Source organism: Dromaius novaehollandiae, chromosome W, assembly GCF_036370855.1.
Source record: "Dromaius novaehollandiae isolate bDroNov1 chromosome W, bDroNov1.hap1, whole genome shotgun sequence".
In the NCBI taxonomy this organism is placed as follows: Eukaryota; Metazoa; Chordata; class Aves; order Casuariiformes; family Dromaiidae; genus Dromaius; species Dromaius novaehollandiae.
In genome coordinates this window covers 27,522,363-27,544,604 of record NC_088130.1, presented here as the reverse complement: position 1 = coordinate 27,544,604, position 22,242 = coordinate 27,522,363, and the positions used below count along the sequence as shown (strand labels likewise).

The following is a 22,242-nucleotide window of genomic DNA, read 5'->3' as shown; positions in this document are numbered from 1 at the left end:
ACAAAAAGCCCCTACTCCTTTTGGCTATTGAGGAATTTATTGATTCTAAATCCATGGAAACCCTCAGTGTGCATTTTCTTCCATAAAAGCTGGAAGAGAGGCCAGTGAGAAGTTCACCACTCCCTCAGTTGTGCTGATGTAATGCTTGTGAAGCTATAGTGCAAACTGAATCACTGAAATGAATTAGAAAACAAACGAAACCAGCATTTTATAAGCTTTGTAGAAATCCTCGTTTGCTTCATTTTCCAGCATGGCCCTACAAACAATTGCACTGACACAGAAAGAAATGAGCTGTGGTACAGAGGTGACTGTGAGTTGTTAGCATGGGGAAGGGCTTTTGAAGTAGCAAAGAAAATACAACTTTAAACTGTTCTGAAAAGACCTCTGCTTCTTTTTCTTAGCCGCTGTTCTCATGCTTTCCGAAATGGCAGTCCTCTCCCCAATTGTAGCAGACACCTAAGGACTAGCTGTTTGGTTTGCAGGCATTCATGAAAGTGATGCTGTTCTATATAAACGTTTGGGTCTTTTAGAAGGGTCGATGCTACTAATATAAAAATCAGGAGGATTTTGGTAAGATTAGAAACATTATATTGCCTTCAGTTGGGAGGAAGAGAAATGTGTAGCATGGAATTTAATAAGACTAAGTTTGCATTTCTTGTTAATCAGTGACAGAGGAAGAGAAAAATTTTCAAAGTCCAAATTTTTATTCCCCCAAATTTAAAGCCCAGGAAATTGATAAGCCTTTTTGTTTTGTTGTTTTATTACATGTTTGTGTGAAGCATATTTGCTTAAGTTCCGTTTCTGTTATTGGTTGTCATTCATACACTCAGCCTTAAACAAACAAACAAATAATATAATCTTTAGCCCAAGGAATTCATGGCCTGAAAGAGCTTTATGTATAAAGTTGGCTTATAAGGTTTTACAGATGGTGAGCTTATCTTACAGAACTGTAGCTGTTTTAAAATCATTTTTTGTGTTGTCCAAATGTAGGCCAAAGAATACAATAAGATGATTTGGATTGTAAGTAAACTACGTATAACTAGGCAGAGGTACCATGTGTGAAAGAGCAGTGATCAGAAAGCTAACTGATTGTAATCAGCATATATTAGGAAAGAGAAAATGGAAGGGGGTGAACAATAGAAATTATGGAAATTCCAATGTGAAACACATTTAGGATAAATATTATGCACATTAGTAATATATGAGCTAAAACTGCCTGAATGGTTTTGGTTAAAGGATCATCAGGGACGTGGAATGCAAGGAATGGACTGAGGGAGGAAATGAAAGACTGAAGAGCAAAAACCAGTTAGAGCTGCAGGAATTAGCCTACCACTTTGTTTTCTCAACTAACAATTTATGTGTAGCTAGCTAAGGAAATCATAGGAATAAAGGACATTGCTTGTAACATGTGCAGTAACACAGAAAGGGAAAAAAGAGAAAGTTCTGAAGGAAAGAGAAAAAGGAATAAAGTGATTAAGGCACAACTGAGACTGAAAGATTCCTGTCTAAGATGATAGTGATTATTATCAAAAGGATTTCAATGGATTGAATTAGTGTTTTAAGTAAAATTTGCTTGTTGCAGGGGGGAAAACCAAGAACATCACTGACAGTGGCAAAATGAAAGTTGGAAGGAACTGTTTCCATGTCTCTATAGTTTGAAAAAGATTTAAGTTTTCACACACAGTTATTCCAGAGTAGGATAGAAGTGGGTATTTCTGGAGAAGCTATAGTTTCAACTATGTTGAAAATTCTTTTTAAGGAAAATATTTGGAGTTTCAAAGTTAATCCTGCTTTGAGCAGATGGTTGGGTCAGATGACCTCCTGAGGACCCTTGCAACCTAAATTATTCTGCAATTATGGAGAGATTTTAGTTATGGAGATTTAACTAGACTTTTCTGCAGAATCCTGAAAAAGCAGCTGAACAGAGTAATGACTAATTTAATATGTTATTTATTCTGTTATGTTTAAACAAGAAATGTAACAAGAATGAGTAGGTTCCAGGAAGAATCAGAAGTGAGGCCGGTCTTTGAAAGGAAAAAAGCAATAGAATCATTAAATCCACAGATCAAAAGACCTATTTCCTAGGCAGATTTGCACTTAGATTTCCTGAAAGGTTTCTAATTTGTTTTGGCACTTTCTGCAAACCACGAAATTCTAGTCAGTTGGGTATTAACTTAAACTGTCAAAGTGAAGTGCTATTAGAAATGCTACTTATCTGGAGATGTACAAAAGTATTAGAGCACTGTGAGATCAATCCTTCGATGAAACAGATTCTCATTAAAATCACTCCGTCTCTGCTAGATAATGGAGAATCAGCTCATCAGCTGGCAGACTCGGGACCTCTGTCAAGCATTAAGCGGAATTACTGTATTTAGTGTAACCTGGCATTGCATTCATAATGAGAAACCTGCATAATAGGGAACTGTTTGATGAGATATAAAAGGACTAAAATCAAGTAAAACAAAAGAACAGAATAAAGGACCAGAGGCAGTAGTAGCGCTCTGCCTGGAGTGCAAATTTTGCGGTATTCCGTATTCAATACTATATTAAAATAGCACACAGGCATACATCTGTGCACATACTCTTGCAGAACCTAGAGCACAGGAAATGCACAGTTTGGGGCCTAGATCCTGATCTCTTGTCACATTTTATGATTATTGACTTGTTTTATCTTAAGTGTAATGCTAGTGATTTGAGCCTCTTTGGAGCCAATAAGCAGAGCAGCCCATAAAGGAAACTTTTAAAATTTCTTCTATGATTCTGTAATTTGTCACCATCACCTTCTACAGTGTAGGATTTGATCAGTGGAACATGAAGGTTGTATATTAAAATTACTTACTAGTGCATTTCTCTGCAAAGTTTCCACATTTTACATGCTGAACTTAATTTGGTGCTACTGTCATTGCAGATTCCTTTCTAAAAATGGCAATATTCTTCATTTAGAAAGTACTTTATCACAATAGGTAACTTCTACGAATAATTTCCCTAAGCAGGTCTGAAATCTGTAGACTTTTTTCAGCTTGTTGCTTGGTTTCTGAATGAGATATAAAACTGTAATTTCGTTGCAGCCAGAATCCATTTTTGCTGTACTGAAGAAGAACAATTTCTTGCCACAACTGCAAAATGTTTCTCCAAACCACTGCTAAATGCAGTTCTTAATTTGAGTCTGGCACTTTCAGAATCTCCTCAGTTCAATACTTTATGCTGTTAACTGAAGTGTTTTGCAATTCTGCCGTGCTTTCTCTAGATACTAGCTCTAATACAGTTCTATAAAAGCTGTGCGAATGCTGTGGAGTATTGTGTTTTGTTTGGATGCTGTGTAGCTTTGTCCCTCCTGTTCATAAGTGAAAAACAACAACATTCTTTTTATTTTAATGTGCCGTCTGTTGAAATTGTGTGTTCTGTCTCCTTCAGTATGACAGACTTTGTACCCAGTTGCAGCTACGCCGAAGGTGACGGGCGGGCACAGAAGCAGCCATGGACATGATGTAGTCCATTGCCCGCACAAAGCTCCTTTGCAAATAGGCTGGCAGATAGCTTGTCCTGGCGTTCCTGGTGCTGTGGTGTGGTTAGTATCTGCAGTCTCCGGTATGCTGAGAGATGCTATCCTCTGGTGCCTGAGACTGCATTTAAATGTTCACAGTACCTTTGCAAGTGAGTCAGGTGTTCGTTGGGTGGTGTTAATGTGGCTGGCCTTCAAGAGGTAGCCTAAGCTCATATCTTTTTTTCTGTCTGCTGCAAACACTAGAGTGAAAACAGTGACTGGGAAGCAGAAGAAGCTGGACGGCTTGCTAGGGCAAGCCAAGTGATGAATAGCTGCATTCCTGTGCTCTTGCTGTCCTGGGCACATGCAGAATATGGAGGTTTAGAAAAACCGAAGTGTGCAAGTGGACTAATTCACATTTAGCTTTCATAAGGCATAGAGAACAAACGGAAGGTTGTAAAATGTTATAACAGTATATCGAATAAGTTGAAAACATTTCATAAAGCATAATCTGTATTAATTATTGTCAGGCAAGGCTTGGAAACAGGGTTTTGCCAGGACGGTGTTTTTTTCACAGTTGTATTCTGCCAGTGCAAGGTACTACTCAGTTTTACATGAAACTGCATCCTAACCTGCAGTGTTCACTGGTGGTAGAAGTACATTGTGGTTATTATTGAACATAGCAGGAGTAATAATACTGTCATCTTCCTCACCTATTATGTCACCCAGAAATTGCACTTCATTAAAAAAAACCAAAAACCAAAAAACATGCATTGAAAACACTGGAACTTTTTTCCCCCTTCCAGGGATAACATCTATTTTGTTGACTTCAGAAAACTTTTGGAAATGCAAAATTAACCTTTCCTTTATTGTAATGCAGCACAATCCTTGCAGTGAAGTAGGAATCTAGACATTTTTTTCCTCGGTGTTCTCATAGATGAGTTGGATCTTTTAGGTATTAAAAACTTTAGCAGGCAAATATGAAATAGCGGTGTAATTACATTTTTAAAAAATATATATTTTTGAACAAATCTGTTGGAATCCTGACATACTGTTTTTTAATGTAAGTGAGATTTTTATTGGTAAATTAAGTACTTTACAACAGAAGAGAAATATTTCTTTGCTGTATACTGAAATAGACTGATGTATATAGAAGTAAAATGTTAGCAAAAGGTCACAACAAATTGATGGTAAGCTGAGGAATAGAATCTGAGCACTATCCACTGGGGTACAGAATATCTTAATTCTGGCCCTTGCAAACAAGGGCGAACAACAATATTCAGAACATGCATTGTAACAGTTGATTATTCTTACATCATTCTGAATGATTATTCTTATACTATCAGATACTCTGAATTAATGAATATGCAAGTCTGAAACACTATCAGTTCCTCAAAGCCAGGAATCCACCCTAGGTTCTTTCATTTTCTTTAATATTGTGATAAAACAGTTGTGCAGGTCTGGACTGTATTATTGCAGTTTATTCCTTTATGTTTTACTTTTGGCAGTACAAATATGGCACACACAGCAGACTGGTGGGTGAGTGGATGAGTGGGTTTTGACAATTATGATGTTTATGCCATAGTTAAAAACAGTGTAAGTGAAACTTCAGATTTGCATCTCAGTATGGCTATATTATGTAAAATAAGCTTTATAGAAATAGAGAATCTGGAGAAGTGAGACCACTAAAGAGATCAATTTGTTAGCTTAAAAATGAGATTGTTATATGACCTGATTACAGTTTGTATATTAAAAAAAAAAAAAGTGGTAAGGAAATATCTATTACTAGAGGGCTCTTTAATCCCATGATGGGGAAATTTCGGTTTCTAATACCTGGAGGTTGAAGTTGGAGCTATTCTCTGCAACAATTAAGGATGGAGGTGGATATTTCAACTTCTGACATGAATGGTTGCCTCTTTAAAAACCCACTTGATTCAAGTCATTAGGCTTTAAATAGAAGTAATAAAGCAATTTAATCACCTCTGTATCTAGGGATCTCTTTTGGCCTTAGACTCCAGGAACCTAAGCATGTCCAAATAGAAGCCCTTGTTGTAAATACAGTGAAAGCATCTGAAAACAGGATACGAGAAATAGCATGGTAGACTGGTAGCTTAAATTCTGGTGAATTTAACAGTTTTTTGGCTGAAAGTCTGTTTTTTTTTAATATGCTTTTATTATCAAGGAACAATAAAACACAGAGGGAAGCCAGAGCAAAATTTTATGTGCACAGTGGAGATACCCAAATATTACTGTCCTTTCCTCCAAAATCGTATGAGTAGTCCATTGAGCAGAATAATTGCAAGCAGCACTGACTCCAAGGAAAACAGTTGTCTCTTGTTTACCCCTTTACTGTGGCCTCCCTTCTTTTCAGCTGCAATTACAGGATGTGTTAAAATCCATTCAAGTGCATTACTTGAGGACACATGCGGAGACTTTCTTTCCTTAATCAAATGCTGCAGCTTAACAACAAAGACCGCATAAAAGATTTTAGCGTGATACTGTTTCGTGTTTAGTGTTTTGAGTTTTGCTGGTATATGAACACTAGCATTATACTTTGTGTTTTTTCTAGCAGTGGTAATGTGAAAGGTTAAAGAACATTTTCACCTAGAACTATATGTTTCTGATGAACTCCCGTGTTCCCACAGCAATTTTAGTAACCACACGCTGTTTTACTGGAAGAGTGACTTGAGGATATTGCCTGATCTCTCTCTACCTCCCATGGTAAACCTTCTGTTTGTTTTGTGAGTTTAGTAGTCAAAGGTGCGTGTTAAAACTTGCCGTCTCTTCCTTAATGACACTTCACAGGCAGCAAGGCTGCCAAACTGCCCTGCAGCTTCCCTTTTTACTTCATTAAGCAACACAGAGGACCAGGTCGCAACAATGCTGTTCTAGCCAGATCCCTCATATTGACTAAAACATTTAAATCTATAGACAGGTATGTACAATAAAATAAGAAAGATTAAATGGAGGAAGGGGCATCTTCACAGCCACAAACAAATCTAGAGAGGAAAAAGTATAGAAAGATCAAATCAGCGAAATTGAATTTTTCAGATGAGCGAAGTATGAGAGGATGGGGGAGAAAAGGTTAAGCTGTACTTACTCTATAGTAAGTTGTTTTAGGAATAAAATTTGGTGGTTTGTTTGTTTGTTTTCAGCAGACTCAAGTGGGTCTGCTTTTTCTGATGGTAACAGTTAAAATGTAGTGACACTTAAAATAATCCTGTGGAGTATTTTCCGGAAAACTGTACTCTATCAAAAGTCCTTTAATAACTGGCTGACCCACCTGTTTCTTTGCTGCTTTAAGGGTAAGAAAGCACTAGTATGATATTTCGCCTCACATAGCAGAATGACTTGCAATTTAAGTTGTTTTCTCGTGGTTATGGAGTTGGTGATTTCCCCTGTGTTTTTCAGTTTGCAGGAGTTGTGAATACAAAAACCAGACGTGTTTCCTCCTTTCTCCCTTTTTTCCAACAAAATATTTGAAAAAAATTCTTGTACTGTATTATAGTGGTTTGGCACATGATAGCTTATTAATTATAAGGTAAACAGCTTCAGTGTTTACATCACCCTAGCTTTGGTTCTTTTTCTCAAAGCCTCAAATTTTCTCAAATTTCTCAATTTCTCAAATTTCTCAATTTCTCAAATTTTCTCAATTTCTCAAATTTTCTCAATTTCTCAAATTTTCTCAATTTCTCAAATTTTCTCAATTTCTCAAATTAAAAAAAATCCAAAACTGGGAGGTGAATGGTGGGTAGGGAAAGAGAAAAGGTGCTCTGTCTGCAAATCAGTCGACTTGTTGCAAACGCTCCCGTGGTCTTGGAATAAGTCTCCAAGTTAGTAAGAATAAAGCTTGATCTCCCCAGTGTGTGGTTGAGAACCTGCAGTATGTATGCTGGCTTGTAAAGTTTGATTTTTTATCTTTTTTTTTTTTTTTTTTTCTGTTGTGGAAGGTAGAGCACAGCTTATGGCTGGAAATTGTGTGGTGGTGGTCTGTGTTAGGTGAATATGATGTCTTACTGAGAACTTTTCTATTTATGAGATGAGATTCCTCTGGAGATTTTACAACTGTGGAGTTGATGTGTTGGTAGATAAAACTTCCCTTCTCAATAGTCATATGCTAACCCCACAAACTGGACAGCACATGGCGGGGGAGGGGGGAAACCAAACCCAAAAAGCCTGCTGCTGTTTGTCATATTTTTGGATTGGATTGAGGGATGGATAGATGTTTGTAAAAGTAGAAGATAAATATGTAGTGGCTTTTCCTTTTTCCTGTCCAGCCAAAAGAATTGAATCTGGAGCCCTGTGCTTATGGCTTTTCATTAATTCTTCACTCAGTGCAAACAGATAAAGACTTGAGTTAATTCTTAATTTGCATACTGATTGAACCTCCAGCCCGCCTTCATCTCTGAGAGCTGTCAGATTTTTTTGCTGTAATACTGCTTGAAAATGCTCCATACTGCAATATTATGGAGTAGAGTGCAGTGAAATAATCTCACGCTCAAAAGTTAGGGTAAAACAATTCTGATTTTTTCCATCTTTCGGGCAAAATGGGATGAAGACAACATAGTAAATCTGACTCTCACAGAAGCTAATTGTCAATTATTGTCCTGGATTTCCACTATTCCTTTGCTCATGTTTTTGTTTTTATTTGACCTGCTTATCTGTTTAAATTTAGGTGATGGTTTGTTGAAAGGTGTTTAGTTTGTCAGGCTCAATTGTGCCCTTTTGATAAAACTGTAATTTTGAAAATTTGACATTTTCTCATCTGAGGTTTCCTCCCTTGCTTTGGTTTCATAAATCTTACCCTAAATTTCTCATAATTTCAAATGATTTTTCCAACACAAATTCAAAATACCGGTACTTTGTATGGCAAGCTGAGCAGAGATAAGTGCTCAAATTCCACAGGTCTTTATTGCAGTATTCTTCTAAGAGGAAACCATTGGGACCTTCCCTGCATGGCGTCCTGTCAGCATCCACAGAGGTGACACCTGAGTGAGCAATTGGTTAACATAATTGGTGAAGTTGACCTAAATTCAGCTTCTGCGTTAGCATTAACAGAGCGAGTGAGAGAGAGATTGTATTCTCCTGCTGCAGCAAGGAAAAACACAGAAAACTTTTATTATGATTCTGTAGAAAATGTTGAGTAGGTAAAGAAAAAATCATCAGTTATCTTGGTGAAATGGATACTGATGATGATTCCTCATTTAAGCCAAATTTGGTAAAGTATGTAGGTATGTCTGTACTGTGTGTGCTAGTTGACTTAATGATAATTTGGAGTACCCAGCAGCACCCCAGTGTAATCTACAGCAGATAGTGTAATGACAACACAAAGCATAAGAGAGCAAAATCTTTGAATAGGAGATGGCCCATTAGGTTTCTCATGTTTAAAATATTGGGTGATATTTGCATGCATTGAGACTTAGTCCAATAACTTAGTTTTTCAAAGCTGCCAAATATTAAGTATTGCATTGCTAAATATCTCGGGGAGGGGAAAATCCCCCCCCCACAACTCCCACCACCACCAAAAATCTTTTTTGCTTCTTGCTTCAGGAGGTTAAAAAAAGAATCACTCCCACTTCTGCATCAGGAAAGAAACTAACTTAAATATGTGGGGAGCCAAGGATGGAGTTTGCCAGTGCCCCTTTGAAAGAAGCACTGAACAGACTGCTAATAGACTGGAGATATCAAACTGAAAATGTTAAGCTTTTAAAATAGGACTTTTATTATCCCATTATCTTGTTTCTTAATTAAACTCTAAATTAGAGGTTGTTTTAATTACCACCAGAGGTTTTAAAGGAAAAAAAAAGTATAAGCTGATACCTTATTAACATTGCAGTGGCAGTCTGCAGATCTGCTAGCACTGATGCTGAGTTGTAGAGGACCATTTATTATTGAAATCAACTTTTAAGGTCATAAGATGTAAACACTCCATCATTTTCCTTCATCATAAACTTCAAATGTGTTCATAGTGCATGTTTTAGAAGTTTTTTAGTTTTAATTAACTCAATGTGTAGGAGCAAAGAATTTTAGGGTAAGAGGAACAAGTGTACAAATGATTCTTCATAGTTGCCGAGTTTTATTATGAGTAGTAAAGCTTATTTTAGTATGGGTTGGCAGAATAAAATAACCATAAAGCAAAGCTTAACAATGAAGACAAAAGATTGTCTTCATGTATAACTGTGATAGAGTTGAAGTCTTTCTTACAAATTTGTTATGCTGAGCTCAAGAAATACTTCATTTTTCTACAAGATATAAATAAATCTTCTTTCATAACTTACTGGAATATGAGAACATAAAAATACTTTTTCAAATAAAAAATGTGGAGAACAATCAAACATTCAGGACTAAGGTAACTTTTGCTTCTGTGGCCTTTTACTTCCATTCACTTTTCCTAAATTTCCATTAGGTTCACTTCCATTTCCAGAAACCATTGTCCTATTGGAGAATCCTGGAACCTTGTGCTGTATTTTGAGATTTGGGTGTGGAACAAGCTTCCCTTGCTTGCTGCTCACAAAGTAGAAGTCAGTGTGTGCGGACATACTTTTGAAAGAGACAAATGCAACAGATGTAGAAAGTATTTTTAGCATGAATTTTACAATTTGCTTTTTTTCACCCAGGTTTTCACATGAGAATCTTAAATTTCATTTCTTTTAAAGAGGAGTGAGCTCTTTTTGAACTGTCAATTAAGTGCCTGTCCTTGTCGTCAGAAAGGACAGTCTTTGCCATGGTTACTGGCTAGAAATATGAGATTGTTTGCAGTGCTGCTGTTGAGCACCGATATCCACATTACTCTTACTGAATTCCTCATCAGAAGTAATTCTTTGTTGGGAAATTGTGAACCTTTTTTTTGTTTGAAAAGAATGATGAGTAAAAATCCATAAGATTCACATCAGAATTCACTCCAGCTTTTAAAAAACTGAAACTTTCGGATCAGGGATTCACTTTGCAGGTTATCTCTAGTTTCTTCAAGAAAGAAAGAATTTATTAGAATATGTTCATGAGGTACGTTAATAAATGTTTGAAGATTTCAGCGTTGTGATATCTGAAAGTTGTATAACACTTATTAAAACATGAGCTGGACGGTATTGCTACTCATGTGCTCAGTGATGCAGATCCAGCATGGGTCGATATAACTGTCTGTTTTATTTTCATTTGTAGTTTGAAATGATCATAAATATTTAAAGCCCAAATAATCTGTGCATGGAAATCTGTTCTGTTGGGATAGTCTTGACATTTTGAAAGAAATATCTGCCTTGTACTCTATCAAGGCTATATTTAAAAAATAGCCCCAAACTCCCCTCACTGAAAAATAAATAATCACTCAGTAAGTATAAGCATTTTTTAAAAAGCAGAAACACAGAAAGGCTTAAAAATGCAAATGTTCATGTCAGAATAAAGATCCATGACGCAGGTAGCCTTCATAATCCAGTAAACACCCTTTCTCTGTTTTCCTCTACGTAGTCGAGTTTGTTCCACTTTCTTGTGTTTCGCCTTTAATTAGATTTAAAACTATGTTTTAGATCAGAGAGACTGCTTACAGACTGTAATTTTGAACTGCGAAAGATCCTGAACAATAGAGGTAGAGAAAACTCGGCACATACAACCTGTTCACTTCTGTGTGACTTATTTGCAAGTAGGGAGCAGTTTTAGTGTGGAGCCCTAGTATCCACACTTGCACTTTTTGTGCAGCAGAGAAGCGTCTTGTGTCTCATCCGCTCCCGTTTCAGGGATGCATTTGGTCTCCTTGTTTGAGCCAGTACTGTCGCTACCCTATAGGTGGCAAAGCGCTACAGGACGAGCTTTAGTATCCAAAGCCACTAAAACCAGGCAGAGTAGAATACTGCATTTAAAACTGTCCTGTTTTAAAATAGGTTCAGCACAATTAAAAGTTGGTTCTAATCAAAGTGTAAAGCTTCAGCACACAGAAAATAAAACTGACTTCATAAAAATACGAAGCACAGCCACTTTTGGGCAGTTTTATCAACGTACCTAAGCTGCTTATCTCAGTGTCCGCCTTTCACAAGTGCGTGCAGTTGTGGCCTACTTAATTCTTCCAATTACTTTAACAATTTTCCTAAATGCCCTTAAGCATTAGTTGCTGTACGGAAAAAATTATTCTACTACAGTGTGCTCAGTTAAAATACAGTTACAGGTTCATCTGCTTTCTTCTATTGTAGCATCTTCTACTGTATCTCAGCTTAATTAGTTTGAGAACTCTGTCTGAAAGAGCTCAGCCACGTTGCCTTTCCATCGAAGCTTTTACATTGCTTTGAAGTTTTCACAGTGTCTACGGAGCAGAAGAGGAATTGCTTCATAAGTTTTTAGCACTTTTAAAAAATATCCTATAAGCTCAATAATAATGAGAAAAAATGGTGTTTTTGCAAGTTGTTTCAGTTTCATGGGTGTCTTTTGGGGTTAGACCCTTGACTTTCGCAATACTGTTACAAACAGTGAATAATAAAATATTTTTCTCAAATACAGCAAGAAAATTCACTTTAATACAACACTGATTTTAATTTGAGTTTTCTAATGTTCTTACTGTAAATTTTATTCTAGGTCAGCTTCCTATCAGTGATGTATTGGCTGGAGTTCAGTGTCATACTGGATCTTTATAGGGAATGCTGTAATAGCAGCAGCTTAAACATGCTCTTGGTCTTAGGTTATGGTGGGTTTTTTGTTTTAATCTAAGCAACAGCCTGCTGCTACTAGACAAATTTCAGAGCTTTAAAAGGTAAATCTTATATTAAAGTGCAAGGATGTTAAGGTTGTTATGATGTTTATGTTTTCGAGAGAAATTATCCTGAAGACTGAAGTCTTTCTTAATAGCATCCACAAAATGGGATATTGAGTGTATCTGTGGTGTATCGTTGCTTGTATTGTGCAATATGCCTTTGTGCTGAGCTATTTGTTATCAAGGTTTACTGCTTAGGATTCCTGAAGCCTGGATGCTGTTTACAGTAAGCCGTTCTCTGATATCTCAAAACCATCGCACAAGTCTTTGAGTTAGAGGGATGGTCCTGGACACCCGCTCTAGGATGCATCATGTTGCCCTGCCAACTGCCTTATCGCAACAAGGTTGTGTTACTGGTGCTTCCCTGGTTGGGCTGGTGCCCTGAGGCTTCCCCCAACTGGTCCTTTTCTGTGCTGTTAGGCTGTGCTGTTTGCTGCAGCTTTCCTGCTTTTGGGATGACTTATCTTCTTTTTTTATTCCATCTTGAGAAGAAGGAGTAGTACAAAGTAATAATGATTTAATGTATGTTTTACTTCAGGCTAAATACTGAACCATGATCTTCATCGTACTTGAGACGTGTGCTTCATTGCAGATGGTCATGTTTATCTCATAGAAAAGGACGTGCTGAACTTTCTCTGGGTGTGTGATGTGCTGAGGTTATTGAAGGACTCCTTCAGGTGGATGGTGGGAGAACAGGCACTTCTTGCTGTGTACTCTTACTGCCTGTAACAAACTGTCCTCTTAGCTGTGCCAGAGGATCATCTGGGAGTAAGAAATTTCTTCTGCTAGATTTCTTTTAAGCAATGCTCTAGCTGAGTATTGAAGGAGCATCTATAAGGCAGGTGATGATCAGGGATGCATACGAAGGCAGAAACCTTAACAAATTCCCATGGAGATGTGCCCTAATATCTGTTGTTACATGTTGTCTATCAACTTTTTGCTCGTGTACTTCAAATCTGGGTTTGGATGGAATGAATCACTTCCAAAAAAGAGACAGAGCCCTTAAATAATCTGTCAGAAAAGTGCCAATAGTAATGGTCATCTGGAGATGCAGATACCTGTTTTTAGGGCACTAGTCTGAGATTATACTCCATATAGCCACCAAAAAGTTGTTGGATAGTAACAGCTTTGAACAGTGGTAACAGTTAGTGTGATCGGATTCATGCGTGATCGGATTCACTGCAGGTACTCTGCAGATGCGTACTGTAGTTTAACTCACTGTAAATGCCCGATTTGACTTCCACAAGATATTATACCCAAATACTCTGTGTTTAAACTTGTGGTTCTTTATCTTTTGTAAATGCTAATTTTTAAAAATGTATTCTCTTGTATTAATATCTTTATGGTGTCTGTTTTTTGCCCCAAACCCCTCCTATTCTCTTGCAATTTATGGAAAGAAGAATTATTAGATTTTTCTGACAGTAGCATTTCATTTAGAAAGTGGTTGTATTATTTTAGCTTTTCCTTGGATCTTGATCTTTTTTAAAAATCTGTGCCATTAAAATAAAAACTCCTTTCTGCATTGATGCCAAACTAATGAGCAAAACCCTACATTGGGAAAACAATATACTGTCTTTTTGTAGCTCTTACACCAACAAGAATGTCCTCTCCAGGACAGTACTAGCAAGAAAACTTACAGTAGAAAAGAAAATCAATACTTTCATTGGTTGCTTAAAGATAATTCTAATGTGGTGATATTTAGAAAAAACATTAATTCAAGTTGTCATTATTTCTTCACTTGTTGCCTCAAAATCCTTCCTAATGCTAATTAGTGAATCAAATAAATTCAGTAATCATATAATTTTTGTAAATTAGTGATTTTTAGAGAGTCAGTCAAAACATGAGTGCCCGTTGAGACTATTAACTGTGTGTTTTCAAAGACTAAAAAAGGTTTAAGCAAAGAATAGCATTAAACCTCTAATGACAACTGACAAAGTGAGGGGGGGGGGGTCATTGTCAAAGGCATCTAATATGCAAGTTATGTGAAGGGTTGCGTGCCTGTAGAATTCAAAAAGAATCCAGCACGTATGTTGCTCGGTCTAATTATAACATTACAGATGGCTATTACATAAGGAACGTCTCTAAATCAATATAGTCCATGTGGAGAGTGTTCTAAGTATACCTAGTCCTGAAAGACCAGTAGTTTGCTTTTTCTCTCCAGGAATGGTATCTTTAGAAGCATCACGGTGCTTATTCCCTACCAAGTTATCTTTCATAGTATCTCTCATACCATGAGGGTGTTTGTAGTTGATTTTCTCTCCCTGATCACCGTGTTATTTCCCTTAATATGTTTTTATTTATACTGTATGCATGCATCGGGACAGGACTGCATATTAGATGGAACCAGTTACATTTTATTAAAAATAAATGACATATGCCCCTACTTAAGGTCTCTTTATTAGGACTGAGAATAAAATGGTGCGGAGACCAAGATGTGAATGAATATAGCTGAAAGCGAGTAAAGGTAGCTAGCAAGGGAATAACATACTAAAGCCATAATTGCCCAAGCTAAATTTGGCCTTACGTGCTTATGAAAACTGGCATTGAGTTTTCAGTAGCAGAAGTAATTAGGATCTGTGCATTAGCATGGTATCTCTAAATGTAATACTTAGTGAACTGGAAGGAAAAGTACCTGTTATCTGTTAATGTGACCAGTAGATCAATGCAACAGTGGTTGAAGTTGGGGAAGAAGAATTTATGCAGTTTGATTAAGTGAAGTTTAGAACTGATGTAGTGATTGAACGTTTAATATATCTATCGCATTTTCATACTGAATGAAAATGGCTCCCCTATCCCTAGGTAGAGGACCCATTACTTTTCATGCCTGGCATGGATAGTACCTAATGAAGAGCTTGTGGTTATGTCAGTGGTCCATACAGTTCACATTTTTGACTAAGCCTGCGTGCCAGTGTTTAGATCTGCATATAAAATCCCAAGGCCCATGCTAATTCATGCTTTGAATCTGCAGGCCAGGTTTCAATATTGTAGTCGTGAACTTTCTCTCCACAGTTTCAGGGTATATCGATTTTCCTGCAGCTAACTGGATAAAAATCCTGAGGTGCCTGAACAGGAGGACTCTGGGACTTCTCTACAGAAGTGCTTGGCTAGATGCACAGTCCTGTGCTAGCCAGGCTAGTGTAAATAACTAGAGCGCCAGATACCTTGGGGTCCTTGCTGAGGTAGCCTGTGGCGAGGTATGCTGGATTTCTGGCCAGTGGATTTTTCATAGCATAGGGCTTTTCAAACCACGATGCTATTCAACAGCAAGCATGCAACTTCTGGGTCAGATGAGCAGTATTTTGGTAGTCCACTGCCCCTGTATCTGAAAATAACTGCTGTGCTAGGATGCCAACTGTAGTTTCATTTAAATATTGCAAATTTGGTGTACAGACTGGAAAGATTTAGATACATAATTGAATGTAATATAGCGTATCAAGCTACTGTCTGGTGTCTGCAGCTGTTCATGTGCATGGTTTAGCTGGATCCTATTAATGCTGAAAAAAGTTACTAAGTTCAGTGAAGGAGACTTTTCAGAAGGTACTACTTTTAAGCATTGGAGGGGTGTTTTTTATTTAATTTCAATCTGGAACTTTATTTGAAAATTCATGAACTTTTTAACATTAAATACTAAAATTTATCATTGGTATGACACAGTTTTTTGTGTTTAATATGAAATATTTACTGACATGTTAAATGACAAAATTATCTGCATTTCTTTTCAATAATGATTGGAATCTCTGCAGAAATTGCTCAGGTAGAAATACTGCGAGCTTGCAGGAGCCCTTAAATTAAATACATAACATTAAAGTGATTGACTTGTGATTCGGTTTATTCTACAATGTAGCATGGAACAGATGTTAGTTTATTACCAGCTTTCTATCGGATTACAATATAAGGATAGGGAGAAAGAGCGGGAGTTTGCAGCCTGGTTAATTACAGAGAACAGCATGATCTATATAAAGTCCCTGTCTGGTGTCGTTGCATTGGGAAGTACTGCGCACGTTAAAAATATACCAGCTTTTTGTTTGAGAACAGAACTTCGGTTGCACCTTTAAGTACACCAGTGGTTATATCTGAAAACTTCAGTGTTACAACCTTTGGCCTAGAGTCCCTGAGCTAAGACATACCGCGAGGTGAGGAGGCTTTCTAAGAAAGTGTGTGCAACCTGTCTTGTTCTTCTGCGCTATACACAGAAGGAGAGAAAGCATAGAAGGAATGACAGTCAAAAAAGTGGCATCTGCCTGTAGAAAACAGGACTGCCAGGGATATTCCAGCCATCAAGCAAAGAGCCCAGCTTCTATAGACAATAATAGTGTATAACACCCTACAAAAATGCCTCTTGCTCCTGTGAAGATTCTTGCCTCTTTACTTCTGGTAAAAACTGTTCCAAAATGTCATTCATCTTATGATTAGGAATTTCAGTTTCAAACCATGCTCATTAATATCCACTTTTTGTGTGCCCATGTTGCTTATAGCTTTACAGCTTTTCTCCTTCCTTTTCTTATATCCCTGATTTATTTAGAGAGAGCACTCTTACTGCCGCTCAGCCTTCATTTTACTAGGCTAATTAAACCAGACTCTTTTAGTATTCTTTGTGCCATCCTGCTCTTTGCTTCCCTGGTCGTTCCAGCAGCTTTCCTCAGCGCCTTGCAGAAGGTGCTTGAATTCCAGTATCCTGTTCGAGATCTTACCAGTTCCTTGTAAAACTGCTTTAATACATCCTTATCTCTACTGGTAATGCCTCCCTTGATACAGCTACAGATTGCAATTGCCTTTCTCACAACTGCATCGCTATGACAGTTTGTATTCATCCTGATTGATTAATACATCCAAGTCATTCTCCTCCTTTGTTATTTCCAGCTGATGACTCTCCAGCTTACAGGAGAAGTTCTTGCTCTTCCCCGAGCGCTTGACCTTGACTTCGTGCTATTACATTTTATCATTACTACCACTCTGGTTCTCCAAGACTACTCAGTTCGTGCAGTATGATGTTCTGATCTTTCTCGGTGCTGACAATAGTTCCCAATGTTTTTTTGTCATTATCAACTTTCATTATTGTGATCCAATTTTTTTTGTTCCATTTTTGTTATAAGGTCAGTCCTGAGAATTACTTTGTAAGGAATGCCGCTGTTAACCTCACTCTAGTCCAATAGTTTCTTCCCACATTGTCACCTCACTTTTTTTAGCAAAGCCCTCACTATTTTGCACTAATCTTATCTTTTTCCATCTTAAATTGTATATATTAGTATGTCCATATAGTATTGTATCATATGACTTAGTGAAGTTCCTACTTTAAGACATTCATTTCTGTAATATAAATATTAGTTTCCTTCAGAATATAGGGCGTTAGCCTGGGCTGTCTGCTTCCGGATGTGACCGTAACTAAATCCAGTCTTTTTTGTTTGGAACTGGAGGATCTGTGGCTATCGGTTAAATCACTGCATGATTTGGTGGGAATTCCAAATGAAGAAAACGAGTTTTTCAGTGTCATAAGAACCATTAATTACTTTTAGAAATCTTTCTGAATGTCTTTTGAACTTTTCTGAATGTAAAATGTGTGTGTTTTTGTAAGTCTAGGCCTACTTTTAAAATCTGTATTAGGCAAGTAATTGGAAATCCTGGTGATACCTCATATATGGCTTCTAAAAATTACTGTATGGACTAAGGAGTACATTAAGTTCTACTTAGTGCTGCATGCTGTGAGAAAGAAGTAAAGGATTTTATAAAAGTTTTTGTGAGATACTAAGTTTTAGTCTTTGTGATGAAAAAGAATCTCCAAAGTATTAAAACCAAATTCCAATAATATTCTTCTAACATGCCAGCATTGGGATTGCTGTATATCTTAATGAAATACAGTATTCAAGCCTGCTTTCCTTGCACAGAAATACCCCCTACAAATCTGCTAGAAAAACTCTCTAGTAATGTGAGGCTTCCTTAACCAATTTAATTGTACGACATAAATCCTATCTGTGTCAATCTTGCTAGCCTTCATCTTGGTAGCACCTGACTGTCTGCTTTGTATTTAAAAATAGAAATGACAGCCTCTCTCCCTCTGCCTCTTTAGCGTGATTAGTTCATAGTTGAAAGTGTGAGACACTGGAGGGAAAAGCTAAACTGAAGGGTTGGGGCTCCAGTTGTGCCTGCGGTTAGGATGCGTTGCTCTTTCTTGGGGAGCGAGTGCTGCAGTCTTTTGTTGAAGTCTCATGCAAGCCCTGGGCTTGGGGCTCCTTAGGTGCTCACAGTTTCTCTGGTCGCAGAAGAGCGAGTGGCAGAGGGAGAAACGACCTCGCGAGCAGCAGCAGCCGGCGCTGAGCACGGCGAGGCGCTGCCAGCAGTGCCCCGAATGCAGCATAGGCTCATCCCAGAGCAGCGGGCGACCAGCCCCTTGTAATTTAGGCTTTCTAAGCGGGGTGCTTCGTGCTACGCGAACTGCATTGCTGTTAATGCACTCACGTTTATTTTTCACCAGTGATTTAAATAATTCAGGGTGGGGGTCACAGGTGTGTGATGCAGTGTGTTTTTGCTGTATCACGGGTAAAGACAGAGTGAAAACTTTTTGGTTACAGATGGTTCTGAGTGTTTTTCTGCTGTTTCTATCTTACCGTCTAGTGGCACTGATAACGTATAAAATGTGTGGTGCCATACAGCAGTGAAGAATACTTTCTTTGCTTTGGAGAATATAGACGTTAGTAACGTAACGCCTATGAAACAGTCTTTTCAGGAACTATTCAACAGAAATTGATGGGCTGGGAATTGTGCTAAGAAAGAAGACTCAGATTTTGCTGGACTGAATATTATTGAATGGGAAAAGGAGTAGGAATCTCTGTCTGTATGCAAATACCACTTCCATGTATTGCAGGGATCATATCCAAAGTGGACAAAGCATGTGTTTTGTCCTTTTTCTTTATGATTCCTCACTCTTATTTTTAACACTGGAAATAAACAACTCTTCTTACTCACATTCTGGCTTTGCTCAGTCTTATTGTAGCTTCTTCACCTGGTAATTTTCTGTGAGGGGCGCAGAGTGCTATGATGTAACATGATAATATTGGCTGTAGTTGGTAATCTTAAGAGAAGAAACACATAAGCTGTTGATAAACTTACCAATAAACCTCATTAATCTTTCGAATTCTGTATATTGCAAAAACAATAATGCAAGATTTGGTGGTTTTGAACAAGTAAATCTGTCTACAAAGATGTGTTTTAATCTTGATCACATCAGAGGGTGCAAATGCTATGTTGTGAGTTTAGGGTCTTTCAGGAACTCTGCTTGGTGAGGGGTTGGATTGGGGCAAGACAGACAAAAACAAGACAGCTCTGAGAGAAACGCTAAAAAATCTGTACATATACAAATATATATATATGTATATACACACGCAAGGTATGTCTGCTCCCTCTGCTCCTATGCACGTATACATTGTTTTTGTATCAGTAGGTATCAGTAGGTCTTTAAGTAGCTATCTTATCATTCCCCTCTATACTGAGAATTATTCTACTCACCCAGGGCAGACTGTAATGCTTCGGCGCTGTGTTAACAATTATGAAATGCAATCCAAAGAGAGAGAGAGAGATAAAAGAAGAGAACTTGTAGATTTTCTCATGGGAGATAGGGCCTGGAGCACAGTGGGGAAGGCATTACAGCACTTCCAACAAACTTCTGGGGCATTCAAGCTCAATTTAACCTCCACAAGTAACCCTGCCTTTGTGAAAATACTCCCAAGTGCAGCAGGGAGTTAGCCTGGCCAACCATATCTTCAGACAAGTTTGTTTTAGCCACTGGAATTGAATGTTAATAGATTAATTTGGAAATCTACTCAACCTGAAATTTCATTTAATAGAAAAAATGCAGAACTGTAATATGAGTCATACTGGAAATATTTATTTTGATAAACTTTTACAGATGATGCACCTTAATAACCCTCTTAAAGTAGTAAAGCTGAGCCTTTGTGTATCTAGCTTTCAGACTGTCTTAGGTACGTAGTATGGTGGCCTGGTGCTACAGAAATGCTCCTGTGTTGTCAGAAACCCATATTGTCCGTGAGTGGTCACCATCTTTAAGTTTTATAGGCATAGAGAGCCATCCCCGCCTCCTCCCATTTTGGGAACACTGGAAACTAATACACAAGTATGTAATTATGGGGTTAGGGTTTTTTTTTTTTTTTTTTTTTTTTCCCCTTCTCCTTGCAACTGTGAATCTTCACCTTGGTCTCTTTTCTCTTCCACCTGAAAAGCCAGTAAGGACATTAGGTTTAAGTGCCCTGAGATATCTTATGTTATTTACAAGAGATTTGAGTCATTTCCTCTTTGTTGTGATGTGATTAAAGATGATGATTTTGTTACGCTTAACCAAGGAGAGCTTAGCTCGTCGCCTTTGGTAGTTAGGGCTGCCTGCAACGGAGAACAGAAGTGACTCTGTCCCTTTTTACTACAGTAGCATCTTGAATCCTGATAAACTACACCTAGATTGTAAAATGAAACTGAGGAGGGTCATGGATAATGAAGACGACAGACAACTTGTGAATTAAATACGTAAAGAAAAAGGAGACCTAAAGTGAGTTCAGAAGGTAAAAAGGTGGGTACATAGAGGGAAGGCTATCTCACAAGTAAGAGGGAGATGGATGCGGCACAACTGCGGGAAGATGTGGTTCTACTCAAAGCTCATGTGCTTTGGAAGAGCCCAGCTCAAGGGGCAGACTATAAAAGTCAGTCAAAACTCTAAGAACTGTGACGGGTATTTTAATTCGCATGAGAGTTTGACCTTGTAGAGCACAACTAACTTCCCTGAGTTACTGTGATGGGAAAGTTACGTTGTTGAAACTCAAAAGAAGAGGTCAGCGTGTTTCTATAAGATGAAGTACTTTGTTAGAAACCCAAAGTGCTGTTATTCTTTGTGGAGATAGGGGAAATTAAATTAATTATGTTTCTACCTAATCCCAGATGGTTAGCAGAGCACAATATTTAAAATATTGGCCATAATAACTGTATTATGTAAATAAAAAGTCGGGGAGAAAAGCTGTACAGCATGCATTTATATTTTATTCCTCATTTAGCAGGTCTCCAGATCAGTATTGTCCTCAGTTTGATTTTCCATTTATCTTTCTAGTTGATGTTTAGTTTATTTGTTCTTAAGTATTTGGTAAAGAGAAATACAGTAAATTGCTAAAATGCTGTATTCAAAGCTGTGAGCCGTGTGGATAGGTTATGATTCTAAGTCTGTGTGTTTTTAATTTCATCTAAGTTTCATTTACTGTAAATCCAATATGCAGAAATCAGAAGACCCCATTTATACAAAAGATTTAGTAAGAATCAGTCTAGCAGTAACGTATTCATTTTTAGATATGTTATAGGTATATTTTGTATATGCATTCTGGGCTGACCATATGGCTCAAGTATTCATTAGTACTTTAGATACTTAAACACTTGGTACTCGTAGACACTGTTAAACATCCTGTGTAAACTTCCTAGTTGCAAGTGTTGAAGGAAAAAAAATGGCTAGCTTCCAAGTTGCTCACTAAAGTAATGAAATAGATCTAGTTGGGTGTTACTTATTGATCCTTCAAAGTACTGTAAAATTGGTGTCATGGTTACTGTCTGCCACTCAGTTGCTGCTACTAGCAGTGACGTAATTTCATCTTTTTTTTTTTTTCTTCACAAAATTAGGTGCAACTACTTACTTTAATTGAGTTCATTGCGTGGTATAGGTGAAAACAGCTCCTCATTTGATTGCAGGGAAGTAACTACTTTTTAGGGTTTTATTTCAATTCACTAATTTCAAAGTGCATGTTTTAGTTACTTGAGAAGTGAGTTATGCAGAGCCAAATTACACTGTGGTATGTCTTTTCATGAAGCTTATTGGATGCTCATGTCGTCTTACCTGTGCTTCATAGAAGTTAGACCTGCTCTAGTCTTATTGTTTTCTTGAAATTGTCTTTTCACGAAAATTGTCTTTTCATGAAAACAAACCTTTTCCTTAAAACAAATCTTTTAGGTTGATTTTTTTTATAAAAGTCTGTAAGACTTTAGAAGC

At 37.5% G+C, this 22,242-nt stretch overlaps 1 protein-coding gene across 4 annotated transcripts in view; it reads left to right on the top strand.

Annotated features, from left to right (window-relative positions):
• Positions 1–22,242, top strand: part of LOC112985818 (COMM domain-containing protein 10) — a 111,480-nt gene that overhangs the window by 41,144 nt on the left and 48,094 nt on the right. The window contains exon 6 of one of the 4 annotated variants that reach the window (XM_064499926.1): positions 20,647–20,665. The exons of the other annotated variants lie outside the window; for them this stretch is intronic. Within the exon in view, the coding sequence (XP_064355996.1) occupies positions 20,647–20,649 (3 nt within the window). The 3' untranslated portion in view covers positions 20,650–20,665. Of the gene's footprint in view, positions 1–20,646; positions 20,666–22,242 lie in introns of those variants that run through there. 4 annotated transcript variants of the gene reach the window in all.